The following is a 12,927-nucleotide window of genomic DNA, read 5'->3' as shown; positions in this document are numbered from 1 at the left end:
TTAAAGCTGAACTTTCCAATCAAACTTTCCCTATTTTAGGCCAGATGCAGTGGCTCATGCCTATAATCCCAACACTTTGGGAGGCTGAAGTGGGAGGATTCCTTGCGGCCAGGAGTTTGAGACCATCCTGGGCAACATAGCAAGACCCCGTGTCTCTACCAAACTTAAAAAAAAAATTAGCCAGGTGTGATGGCACAGGCCTGTAGTCTAAGCTATTCAGGAGGCTGAGCCTGGAAGATCACTTAGCCCTGGAATTTGAGGCTGCAGTGAGCTAATGGTTGTGCCACTGCATTCCCACCTGGGTGACAGCCTGATATCCTGTCACTAAATAAATAAATAAAAGACACCTCTAGTTTAGTAAATGACCACCACCATATACCCAGTTGTGCAGGCCAAAATCCTCAGAGCCGTCTGTATCTGGCCTAATGAACAAGCTGGATGCAGTAGTATGCAAGCTGATAGCAACAGTTTTTTTTCTCATGACTGCCCCTAGAAGCTTAACTGCGTCAATTCCCAGACGTAGTTTACAGTTTTTGTTCTCTTTCAGACATTAAAAAAAGCGGGTTATTTTACTCATAAAAAGTCCAGTCCATTAAAATATCAAAACTCAAACTCTTCTCCAATTGAAACCTCTTCCCTCACCTAGCTTTGCCAGGTTCAGTGTGAGATTCCATCCAGGCTGAAGCCCCTTATTCCTATTCTTCATGTTTCTACATGGAGGAACTTATCTGGAGAAAAACTTCCAGCCTCTTTCTGCTTCCAGAGAAGCAGAGTGACTCATTTGGTTGAATTTCAGAGAACAGATAGGGTGGAGGGCTCAAGCTCCTCTGGGTACTCTTTCTGGGGTCTGTGGGTTGACTGGAGGGGTGTCTTCTGGTCAGCACTCAATTGCATAGTGTTTGGTGAGGCAGTTCCATGGCCCAGAGGCCGGGGGATATGTTTGTCTGACTTACGGGTGATTTAGTAGCTTGCCCTCTTGCTTGCAGATTTGAGCCTTGTCCTTCAAGCTAGCTTTTTAATTTGTGGCAAGGCTGATATGTTAATATCCACCCATCTTATTGCTGTGTCTTTTTCATTCGTTTCTGAACTGGTATAGGAAAAGGTGAGTATCCTTGATTGTCTAAAACCCCGCTATTCCACTGGGGGAAGATGCCTGTGGGTATTCTTTTGTCCCCTCTCTCTTCCAACTTTCTTCTCCGACTTGCTGTGGCTCACGCCCCCTTCGAAGTTAGGCTGGGGGTAGGAATTGAGGAGTGGGTGCAGAAACGCTCATTAGGCTGGGGCAGTTGTAATTGGATGTTAGGGCTTCTGTGGGCCAGATGAAGACATGCTGGGTCCTTGACCTTAGGGACCACGGGCTGCAGTCTCCAGACGTCAGCCATGTTTCCAACAGTCAGACGCCTCCTGCCCTGCTGCGCCCGGCTGTCCCTTCCAAGTTCGGTCACTCGCTCTGCCTCCATCTTCCTCTTCCCACTGCTGCTAAGCCTCTTCACCTTTAGTTTCTCCTGGGGGCGCCCACCCCGAATTCCAGCGACCTCGTGAGCAGCTGAGGCTCTACCGCGCTCGGTCCTGGCCTGCAACGCAGCCCTTCCCTGCCCTGGGCTGCAGGGCTTCTGGCCCCTGTGGTCCGCCAGGCCTGGGGGCCTCAGCCTCACCGCGTCTGCCCCCTTCCCCCCGGCGAAGGCTACGCGGCGCTCAGCTTCCCAGGGACGCCCGGTGGCGCCCTCCCCCTGGTCTTGCACTGGCCCCGACCGCCCGCGCCCACCTCACCTCAGGGCGGCCTCCTGCCCCCACCCCCGGCCCCGGCGTCCGGGCAAATCCTGCCATGCGACAGCAATTCCCTGCCACCCGACCTTCGCACTCGCTGTCCCTCGCTCGAGCCTCGCTCCCCACGTCCTTCCTTCTGACCTGCGGCGGGACCCTCCTCACCGGCGCCTCAGACACGCTTCACCGGGAGCGCCAGGCCGCCCCGGAACCAAGCCTCTAAGGGGCGCGCAGGAGGCCCCGCCCCCGCCCGCCGGCCCCACCCACCATCCCCGCCGGCCCCACCCACCCATCCCTGCCGGCTCCCACCGCACCATCCCCGCTTGCCCCACCCACCATCCCCGCCGGCCCCACCCACCATCCCCTGCCGGCCCTAACGCACCATCCCCTGCCCCCACTGACTAGCCCCTTGCCCTCATGCCCCGCCCATAAGTCCCCACCCACCTCCCAGCCCCGTCGCAGCCCGGCCCCCTCAGGCCCCGCCCCACGCCGCATGGTGCTCCTCGCGCTCCACCACTGTGGTCGCCTGACACACCCCGGGCTCGCGCTCACGGCGCCTGGATTGGCCAGGCATCGTCCCACCTGGGCCTGCGCGTCGGCCGAGGCCCGCGCCTGCGTAGTGCGCGCGGGAGGGGCGGGGCTGGGCGGCAGGTCCCGGGTGCCGAGAGCGGGCGGCTGGTAGTGGGCGGCGTAGAGCACTGCGGCTGCAATGACTGAGGGCACGTGAGTCCCCTCGCCCCGGGCTCCTGGCGCAGGCGGGGTGGTCTGGGTGCTGAGGAGAGCGCGACGCGGGCAGTGGGCCGGGGGTCGGGGCGAGGCCTGGCTCGCTGACGGCCGGTGGCCCTCAGGTGTCTGCGGCGCCGAGGGGGCCCCTACAAGACCGAGCCCGCCACCGACCTCGGCCGCTGGCGACTCAGCTGCGAGAGGGGCCGGCAGACGTGGACCTACCTGCAGGACGAGCGCGCCGGCCGCGAGCAGACCGGTCTGGAAGCCCACGCCCTGGGGCTGGACACCGTAAGTGGCTTCCGCGGAGCGTCCGCGAGCGCGGGGACCAAATTCTTGAGGGGTGAGCCGTGAGGAGCACGTTTTCTCCTAGAAAGGCGGGTGGAAGGACCCGGCCAGCGACGCCCATCCTAAGGCGTGAGCGCCCCACGGGCATTGCGTTCGCGGGCCCCTCCGCTTCAGCCCTTCATCTCTAAACCACGCATAGGAGACTCCTAATGTTGCATTTTTTAGCACCTTATTTTGAGGTAATTTTTGACTTACGGAAGAGTTGCAAAGATAGTTGTGACTTTGTTTTTATTCACAAAAAGTGTTTGGATCCAGTGTCTTCGTTGTGTGCATCGTAAGAGATGTTCCTCGTCAGAGTCTGCAGTGTAAACAGGCTCTCCTGCCAAGCCCCGGCCTCCGTCGGAAAGGCTATGCCACCCCTTGGGCCCTTTTTGAGAGGCCCGGGTCCCAGGCCCAGGTGGGCACCCGTGCCCCACCCCACACTCTGGGTGCCTGGTTTATTCCAGACATCTTGGAGAAGTTAAGAATACGTGACTGGAAAGTAAAGCAGTGAAAATGTGCAACTGTTCTTTTACATTGCTGAGGTGTGATACTCTCATCGAAGAGTTTCAGACTTTTGATAGAAACAGCTGACACTTTTAAAGTAATTTAGATTCACTATTTTGACTTGGGCTGTATATGAAGAGGGCTTTTCTGGCCGCTCAACAGTCCCGTCAGCTCTCTCTCTTTTTTTTTTTTTTCCGGTCTCTTTGCAGAAGAATTACTTTAAGGATTTGCCCAAAGCCCACACCGCCTGTGAGGGGGCTCTGAACGGGATGACATTTTACGTGGGGCTGCAGGCTGAGGATGCTAATTCGGACGCAAGTACTCATGGTGGCCCACTTTCCTCCGCCAGTAGGAGGCATGCTGCCCCAGCCTGAGGGTATGGCCACCCTGGATCACCCTTGGGATCCTGGCCCAACCTGGTCTAGGGTTTTGATGAAGCAGGTGAAAATCCAGGGGCTCACATAGAAAAGGGCTGGCAAACTCTGCCCTGTGTCAGAATCGTCCTGCTATTGGCTAGCCTTGCCAGTGTAGGGTGACAGGCTCTCTGATAAGAGAAGCAAGTGGTTCTCTAGGGGTCTGTGTTGCCTTGAGGGAGGAGGAAGATGGGCTTTGAAGTCTCAGTACAGAGTGGGATGGGCATTCCAGGTGCAAGACCTCGCCTATGCCAAGGGGCTGTAGGTGGGCAGAGTGATGGGTGGGGAGCTGTTATCTGCTGTGAACTTACTCTTAGCTACTGCAGGGGAACTTCAGGTTCAGGCTGGTGAGTAGGAGGAGCATAGCAGTTGGACTGCCTGGGTATTGAACTGATTTGGCTACACAAGACTATTTTGCATACTGGGAGTGTTTCTCTACGGAAATCCTCAGCCTTGTAAAATGGGAAATTCCCTCCTATGAATTTATGCAATAGAACTTTTTCCCCTAGTGACTTGTGATCACATTGTTTCAATGATGTGAATTCCTACATAAATAGGTTTTGTTTCTGTAATGACTTTTATTGATATGTCATTTTCTTTTACTACGGTGATTTTGTAGTAGATAGAAAGTTCTTATATATCTTTGTTGCGTTTCTCGCTCTGTGCCCAGGCTAGAGTGCAGTGGCTGGATCTCAGCTCACTGCAAGCTCCGCCTCCCGGGTTCACGCCATTCTCCTGCCTCAGCCTCCCGAGTAGCTGGGACTACAGTACAGGCACCCGCCACCACGCCCGGCTCATTTTTTGTGTTTTTAGTAGAGACGGGGTTTCACCGTGTTAGCCAGGATGGTCTCGATCTCCTGACCTCGTGATCCGCCCATCTCAGCCTCCCAAAGTGCTGGGATTACAGGCTTGAGCCACCGCGCCCGGCCGCGTTTCTTTTTAAAACATCTCTTACATGTGTCTATTCATTTACTCACCCAAATTGCCTTTATCCTGATTCTGTCCCAGAATAAAACCTGTTGGGACTTGAAATGAAGTTGCATTAGGTTTATATGTTAGTTTGGGAGAAGTTGGCCTTTAATGTTAAAAACAGTTCCATGGTGTTTGAGCCCTGCTCAAGGCCTGTTCTTCTTTTAGTCCTTAGAATAAGCCTAATGAGATACATTAGGAAGCTGAGGCACATTTATTCCAGGTCACTAGACTAGCAGGAGGAGCACTGGGATCCCCATCTCTGCTTTGACTTCTAGCCCTGCTGCCCCCTGGACTGTACAGCTTTGAGTTTTCCTGTCCTGGGATTTGAGGGCTTGTCCTTAGGGGAAGTCAAGGTGCTCTTTCTTCCCTTGGCCCCATCAGGGAATGTTGAGACTGTTCCCAGGGCTCATGGTAAGGCAATGACATAGAGTTGGTCAGGAGATGGGTCAGCCTCACTTTGCCTCTGTAGCCTCATCTGTGACAGGATTGGAATCAGGTTTGGTTATGTGCACAGTGTCAGGCACCCAGTGGTGCTTGGTCAGTGGGGACTACTGTGTTGTTTGTTCTTGCTGCTTTGGCTCTGGGCTTAGCTTGCTGGGACCCTTCCTGTGGGCTGGCTGTGAGTTGGAGTTTTTTTGTTTTTTGTTTTTGAGACAGCATTTCGCTCTTGTTACCCAGGCTGGAGTGCAATGGCGCGATTTTGGCTCATTGTAGCCTCCGCCTCCTGGGTTCAAACGATTCTCTTGCCTCAGCCTTCCGAGTAGCTGGGATTACAGGCATGCGCCACCATTCCTGGCTAATTTTTGTATTTTCAGTAGAGACGGGGTTTCACCATGTTGGTCAGGCTGGTCTCAAACTCCTGACCTCATGATCCGCCCCCCTCAGCCTCCCAAAGTACTGGGATTACAGGTGTGAGCCACCGCGCCTGGCTGAGTTGGAGCTTTTCTTCCCTGTTTCTGGACTTTGGAAAATGCTCCTGGTCCATGATACTATGTAGACAACTCCCATCGAGTGTGGCCTGTGCAGCATTGGGCAGCACTGTGGTGAGCACTGAGTGGGGTCTGACCTAGCCCCACCATTTACTGGCTGTGCCTCAGTTTCCTTGCCTGTAAAATCAGGAAGATGCTGGCTCTGCTCCTGTCTGCACATTTCCCTGTCCTAACAGCATTATAACTGTTAGGAAGGAGATGGGCTTGTTTTTGGATGGCTCATTTTATGTGACCCCGTGCGCTGTCTCTGAGTCCATCTGCTCTTCTTCCAGGGCGTGTCTGGATGGTTTGAACACTAGGGCTTCTGACTGTCTAAGCCAGAGTCAGGTATTCATTCCATGGCACATGTGGCTGGGGTCTGCCCTGAGACCTGTCCCGTGCCAGGCTCTGGGGGCACATGGCTGATGGAACCAAGCATGGGGGGTAGAGGGTGGCCTGTGAGCACCATGCCTGAGAGGACCAGGCTGGGGACGGAAGGTTCTTAGTGGATAATATTTATTGTTGTCTCTCCCTCCCCCCCAACATTTGCAAAGCGGCATATGCTTGTAGAAAATTTATGAAACAGAAAAATATAAATAAGCAAATAGGTATTACCGCATGCAAGGGTGACCAATTTTGTATTTTTCTTCCTAGCAGATGTTAAAGCAAGACCAACAGCCTCCCCTCGTGGAAGGCCCACTGATCTAAAATGTTGGTTCCTTTTGGACCTTCGGGGCACTTGGGAGAGGCCTTCTTGAGGTGCTGTGCAGGGTTTGGTGTTTCTCTGAGCGACATGGTCATGGGAGCCAGGCATGGCTGAGTGGACTCTGCAGGCGCTAGGCAGGGAGCATCGCCTGTGCTGTGGCTGACGTTCCCTCTGGCCCTGTTCCCAAAGTCCCCCATGGGGGCTTGGGAGGAATGGCCTTTCGGGGGGTGTTTTCATGAGAAGGAGGTAGCTCCCTGTTGGAGTGAGGTGCTCAGGAGGAAAGGGGCCTGGTCTTAGCAGTGATGACCACCTGCCCCCAACGAGGAACATCTCTCCTGCCACACAGGCCTCCTGATCACTTGCCACGTGGCACGCATCCCTCTGCCAGCCGGATACAGAGAAGAGATTGTGCGGTACCTGCGGTCAGTGCAGCTGCCCGATGGTGGATGGGGCCTGTGAGTGTGCCTCCCCTGTGTCACTGCACATGTGCATGTGTGTGTTCTCATGATGTAGGAGATGCTTGGGTTTCCGGGCAGCTGCCAAGGATTAGGAGTGATTGCAGCTGTGGGCCCGGGGTGGGCTGGGGAGAGACTAGCAGGAGGGGAGTGGGCTGGAGGCTGTGCAGGTGGGGCCTCGGCCTCACATCTTTTGTTAAATGGGTTTTGTGACTATTAGGACACTCTTGAGACCCACATGTGAAAACTGTCAGTCTGTTATCACTTAAGGCAGAAGAAAATTGCCTTTGACTCTGGGCTGGCAGCAGGTGGAGGCAGGGCCTGACAGCTTTCTTGCCGTGTGGCACACGCTTTGGGAGCAGAGCTGTAGCCCAAAGTGAAACGCCCTGGGGCTAGAAGTGTTGACTCAGGCGTGGGAAGGTGTAGAGCAGGCGGGTCAGGGTGAGGAAGGTGCGGGGGCTCAGTTGTCATGGGAGGTGCGTGAATCTGTACTGCAGAGTGGCTGCTCGGGGTCTCCTATGGTGGCACGTTATGTCAGGGTAAGATGTTTTAGCATTCTTAGTTTTCTGAGGAAACTCCACAGAAAGTTTTACTTTATTTCTTAGAAGTAAGGACAGATACCAGTTGCTCACCTGTCCTCTGCCCCTCTAGGCACATTGAGGATAAGTCCACCGTGTTTGGGACTGCGCTCAACTATGTGTCTCTCAGAATTCTGGGCGTTGGGCCTGACGATCCTGACCTGGTACGAGCCCGTAACATTCTTCACAAGAAAGGTATGGCCTGTGCAGCATGTCCTGGGCCGGGAGTTCGTGTCATCTCGATAATGAGCTCTCGCATACGAGATACAGAAAGATGCACTTCCAGCTGAAACAATGGGCAAAGCACATGAGCAGGGAATTTGTCAAAACAGAAGTAGGCAGAAACTGTTTAATCTAGGCATCGTTTTTTTAAAAAAGCAAATTAAGAGCCAGGCACAGTGGCTCACGCCTGCAGTTCCAGCACTTTGTGAGATTGAGGTGGAAGGACCACTTGAACCTAGGAGTTTGAGGCCAGCCTAGGCAACATGGTGAGACCTGGTCCCTACAAAAACAATAAAATATTAGCCAGGTGTGATGATATGCACCTGTAGTCCCAGCTGCTTGGAGGCTAGTAAGGCAGGAGGATCACTGGAGCCCGGGAGTTCTGGGTTGCAGTGAGCTGATTGTACCACTGCACTCCGGCCTGGGTGACAGAGTGAGACCCTGTCTCTGAAAAAATAAAAAAGCAAAGCAAATTAAGACAACTAGGTAATTCTGTTTGTTTCCTGAACTGGCAAAGACTTAAACGAAGAATGTCAATATGTCCACCTTCTTGGGGCAGCCTGACCACAGGCGAGAGCAGGCCTGGAGCTTGCAGCTTCCGATCTGGCTGTCTACGTCTCCAAGCCCTGGCTGTCCACCTCTCCAAGCCCCAACTGTCTACCTCTCCAAGCCCTGAGCTGTCCACCTCTCCAAGCCCCGGCCTAGCTACCTCTCCAAGCCCTGGCTGTCCACTTCTCCAAACCCCGGGCTATCCGCCTCTCGAAGCCCTGACTGTCCACCTCTCCAAGCCCCAACTGTCTACCTCTCCAAGCCCCAGCCTGGCTCCCTCTCCAAGCCCTGGCTGTCCACCTCTCCAACCCGCGGCCTGGCTACCTCTCCAAGCCCCGGCCTGGCTACCTCTCCAAGCCCCAGCCTGGCTACCTCTCCTCTTGCCTATAGGCCCTGAGGGCAGTTCCAGCCCAAGGGAATCCATGGCTCCTGCTTCTCCAAGAAAACGTAGTTCATGTTGTGGCTCTGCAGAGCCTGGCCTGGTCTTGTCTTTTGCCTTTCACGGACCTTCCGTAGTCAATCCCACCTGCCCTGCTCTCTGCTCCATGCATAGGGGCCTCCTGTCAGCTCCTCAAAGGCCGTTGCTATCCCAGGGCTCGCCGTGCACTGCTTCCTTAACCTGGAGCCTCTTACCTTCCACTCCTGCCCCGCTGGCTCACACTTTACATGTTCCTTCTTTGAGGACCTCTTCCTGACCTACCATGCCAGATGGAGTGTCCTGTTACGCATTTTCACGAGATCCTGCCTTCTTTCTTCATGGGCTTGTCACTGTTGTCATCAGTTCACTGTCAGCCTTTGGTGTCATTGATGCTGCGTCCCCAAGGCTGCTGTCTGGTTCCCACCACACTCCTGGCGCCTGTCTGGTGAAGGAATGTGTTTAGGCTGCACTTTGCCTAGTAGCTTTGTGAGTCTTTGACTTTTGCATACCTTTTGGGGTTTGGAGCAGGGACTCCTCAGAAGCGTGTTTAGATGGCGTGGCTGTGCCAGAACTGCATGCTGCTGAAGTGGCTCTGGCATGGGGCCAGTGTGCTGGAGCTACTCTGGAGTTTGGGGTTGTCCTTGTTCCCGTACGGGACCAGTCTGCCAAGTGGAGATGACACAGATGGGGGCAGCCCAGGCTTGGCTCAGAGGGCGAGGCCGAATGTGCGCTGTCACTTCCCCACATTGCCTTCTCCAGGTGCATGTGCACCTGGGCCTTCGCTCACCTGAGCACTGAGGTGTCCCTGGACCTTCCCAGGTAGCTGTCTTCACGTGCTCCTTCCTGGGGCCAGGGGTTGCAAACACCTCTCCTGGGGCTGGACACACTCACTCCCAGGGAAGCCACTGGTTCCACCTAGGAGCCGTGTATCCAGGGCAGTTCTGAGCACTCTGGAACCTGCTTTGCACATGGGGGTTGCAAGATCCGCATGCGGCTGCCCTTGGCTCATGGAGAGGGGCACACGTGACTCCGAGAGGGTGAAGCTTCCCAGCTAGAGCAGTGCTGGCTTTGCTGACAGGAAGCAGGTGACATGGGCCTATTCTCTCCCCTCTCAGGTGGTGCTGTGGCCATCCCCTCCTGGGGGAAGTTCTGGCTGGCTGTCCTGAATGTTTACAGCTGGGAAGGCCTCAATACCCTGTTCCCAGAGATGTGGTATGTCTGCTGTTGATTTGGTTGTTGGGCCACTGCTGCCGTCCCGAGGAGTAGAGTGACAGGGACCATGCGTGGGTCAGGCGCAGGCTGTGACACAGAGAGGGGTAGTCATTCTGTGGGTGGGGGGAGTTAGGCTTCTGGCAGAGGCCCTGATCGAGCTTGAGTTCTATAGGGATACAGAAAGGGGGAGGTTCCCAACTGGGCAGGAAGGAGGCTGTGCCGTGGATGGAGGTACCCGAGTCAGGCTGCAGGCAGGGCTGGGTGGCTTCCATCTTGCTATGGAAGACTCTGAGCATCTGTAGGGGAGGCTGCCCCTCCCCCAGCCGGTGTGGGGGCGTCCTGTGCTGCTGCTGCTGTGCCTGTCTCCTTTGCTGGTGAATGTGAAGTGTGTCCCAGCGGGACACCTCACCTGTGGACTCAGTGTGTGTGCCTTTAAAAGATCAGTGTTTGTGGCCAGGTGCGGTGGCTCACGCCTGTAATCCCAGTGCTTCCAGAGGCCAAGGCGGGCAGATCACAAGGTCAAGAGATTGAGACCATCCTGGCCAACGTGGTGAAATCCGTCTCTACTAAAAATACAAAAATTAGCTGGGCATGGCGGCCCACGCCTGTAGTTTCCAGCTACTCGGGAAGCTGAGGCAGGAGAATCATTTGAACCTGGGAGGCAGAGGTTGCAGTGAGCCAAGATTGTGCCACTGCACTCCAGCCTGGCAACAGAGCGAGACTCTGTCTCAAAAAAAAAAAGATCAGTGTTTGTTTTTTTAAACAGAACCACATACTGTTTAAATACTCAGCAAAATCAACATTAATTTCTTATCATCTGGTGTTTTTTTGTTCTGTTTTGTTTTGAGACAGAGTCTTGCTCCCGGATTCAAGCGATTCTCCTGCCTCTGCCTCCCGAGGAGCTGGGATTACAGTCTCAGGCCACCACACCCAGCTAATTTTTATATTTTTAGTAGAGACAGGGTTTCACTCTGTTGGCCAGGCTGGTCTCAAACTCCTAACCTCAGGTGATCCGCCTGCCTTGGCCTCTCAAAGTGCTGGGAGCCATGAGCCACTGCGCCCGGCCTTACCTGGTCTCTTTAACCACTGTCTTGTAACATTTTGTGGCTATCTATTGAAAGCAGTGAACATCTCCCCAGAAAACACTCATGCATATGAGTTTACCCTGTTATACATTTTGGGAGGTGAGACCCTGGAACCACACAGAGCCCCTGCTGGGTTCCTGGAGTGCTGTGGGAACCCTGGTGGGGATCTCCCCTAGAGAGCTGTCAGCACGGCTGGGGGTCCCTTGTGTTAGATGACTTTGGTGGAGGGGGGATCAAGCTGGCAGGAAGTGAAGGGACTGCTCAAGAGGGGACAGCAGTGTCCTGATACAAAGGCCGGGGGTTTCACCCCGGAAGCCAGTTTGGGTGGTGAGGGGAGGCACGGGGATGGCGAGATCACCCCCAGAGGGTAGACAGAGCTGACAGAGTAGGGGGCAGGGTAGGGCCATAGAACACATGGGTTGGGTGGTGTCCTGGGGCCATTCAGGTGCCAGCTGGACTCTGCACCTCACCCATGTGTAATGAGCAGCAGAGGAAGGACTGAGACGGCAGTCGGCACAGCTGCCAGGGCAGGGGGGATATAGAGTCCACACGCTGGTGCTGGTGAGGGCGTCTCCTATGCTCCACTTGGTGGGGCCGTCAGTCAGTGCTGCTGCAGGAGCACACTAGGGTGCTGCTTGTCTTTGCTGGAGTTGCTTGGAGGGTGGGTTGGGAGGTGAAAGGAGGACCACAGACCTGAACCACTCCAGCTGCAGAAATGCTGGAAGTATAACCCAAAATGTTAAAAAAAAAAAAAAAAAAAAACCCTTTTAAGTAAGTGGATGTGGAAGTGGGCCAAGGCCCGATGCCACAGTCAGGGAGCAGGAAAGGCTCATCATTGCTCACCCTCCTGTGGCATCACATAAGAATGGGGGCTAGCAGGGAAAGGGTAGAGAAAACCTGAGGCACGCACAGACCCTGGGAAGCTGGTGGAACTGTGCTAATGTCAGCAGACAGTGATCAAAGACCCAGGCCTTAGGGAGATTCCACAGACCTACAGTTTCTTTTTTCTTTTTTTTTGAGACAGAGTCTCGCTCTGTCACCAGGCTGTGTGCAGTGGTACAATCTCGGCTCACTACGACCTCCTCCTCCTAGGTTCAAGCGATTCTCCTGCCTCAGTCTCCTGAGTAGCTGGGACTAGAGTCACATACCACCATACCTGGCTAATTTCTGTGTTTTTAGTAGAGACAGGGTTTCGCCATGTTGGCTAGGCTGGTCTCAAACTCCTGACCTCAAGTGATTCACCAGCCTCGGCCTCCCAAAGTGCTGGGGTTATAGGCGTGAGCCACCGCGCCCAAAGTTCCTTAACCTTTTAAAAGTAAACTTTAAATTTTGGAGTAGTTTCCAATTTCTGGGAAAGTTGCAAAGACAGCCGAGAGTGTTCCCTGGGGCCCTCACACCATATCCCCATTGTTGATGTTTTATGTTACCAAAGTACGTTTGTTGTAGCTAAGAAACCCACAGACAATCCTAAGCCTTTAGGAGCTCCATCACCTGGCTTTAGTATGCAAAATGCTGACCAAACTAGGAGGTGCAGCTCCTCGGAGGGTGCACCTGCAGTTCAACTGTCTCCCTCAAGAGCACGGTTGGGAAATGCCCGCAGATGCACTGACGTGGTGGGGAATAGCCATCCACCAGTGTTCATGCTTGGAAGGGCCCAAGGTATGGATGCTGGCGGAGGGGGCAGGTTTGAGTCTTGGGGTCTCCCACTGACTCCTGCCGTTGCCCCAGGCTGTTTCCTGACTGGGCACCGGCACACCCCTCCACACTCTGGTGCCACTGCCGGCAGGTGTACCTGCCCATGAGCTACTGCTATGCCATTCGGCTGAGTGCCACGGAGGACCCGCTGGTCCAGAGCCTCCGCCAGGTAGGACCTCATCAGGGAACAAAGCGAGGGCCTCTGGGGCTGGGACCCACAGGGCCTGGGGCTTCTGGAATCCAACCACACCTGTCCACTCACCTGGCGGCCCTGTGGAGCCGAGAGCCCTGTGATCAGAGCAGAGCCTCCACCTTCCTCCATTCTATAATGAA

General features: G+C 54.7%; 1 protein-coding gene across 1 annotated transcript in view; it reads left to right on the top strand.

Annotated features, from left to right (window-relative positions):
• The first annotated feature begins 2,375 nt into the window (after positions 1-2,375).
• Positions 2,376-12,927, top strand: part of LSS (lanosterol synthase) — a 38,313-nt gene continuing 27,761 nt past the window's right edge. The window contains exons 1-8 of the mRNA XM_031665838.1: positions 2,376-2,487; positions 2,613-2,778; positions 3,531-3,660; positions 4,443-4,454; positions 6,727-6,835; positions 7,487-7,608; positions 9,718-9,814; positions 12,628-12,763. Of these exons, the coding sequence (XP_031521698.1) occupies positions 2,474-2,487; positions 2,613-2,778; positions 3,531-3,660; positions 4,443-4,454; positions 6,727-6,835; positions 7,487-7,608; positions 9,718-9,814; positions 12,628-12,763 (786 nt within the window). The 5' untranslated portion in view covers positions 2,376-2,473. The remainder of the gene's footprint in view (positions 2,488-2,612; positions 2,779-3,530; positions 3,661-4,442; positions 4,455-6,726; positions 6,836-7,486; positions 7,609-9,717; positions 9,815-12,627; positions 12,764-12,927) is intronic.

The sequence above is a fragment of the Papio anubis genome, chromosome 4, assembly GCF_008728515.1.
Source record: "Papio anubis isolate 15944 chromosome 4, Panubis1.0, whole genome shotgun sequence".
Taxonomy (NCBI): Eukaryota; Metazoa; Chordata; class Mammalia; order Primates; family Cercopithecidae; genus Papio; species Papio anubis.
This window is presented reverse-complemented; position numbering and strand designations above follow the sequence as displayed.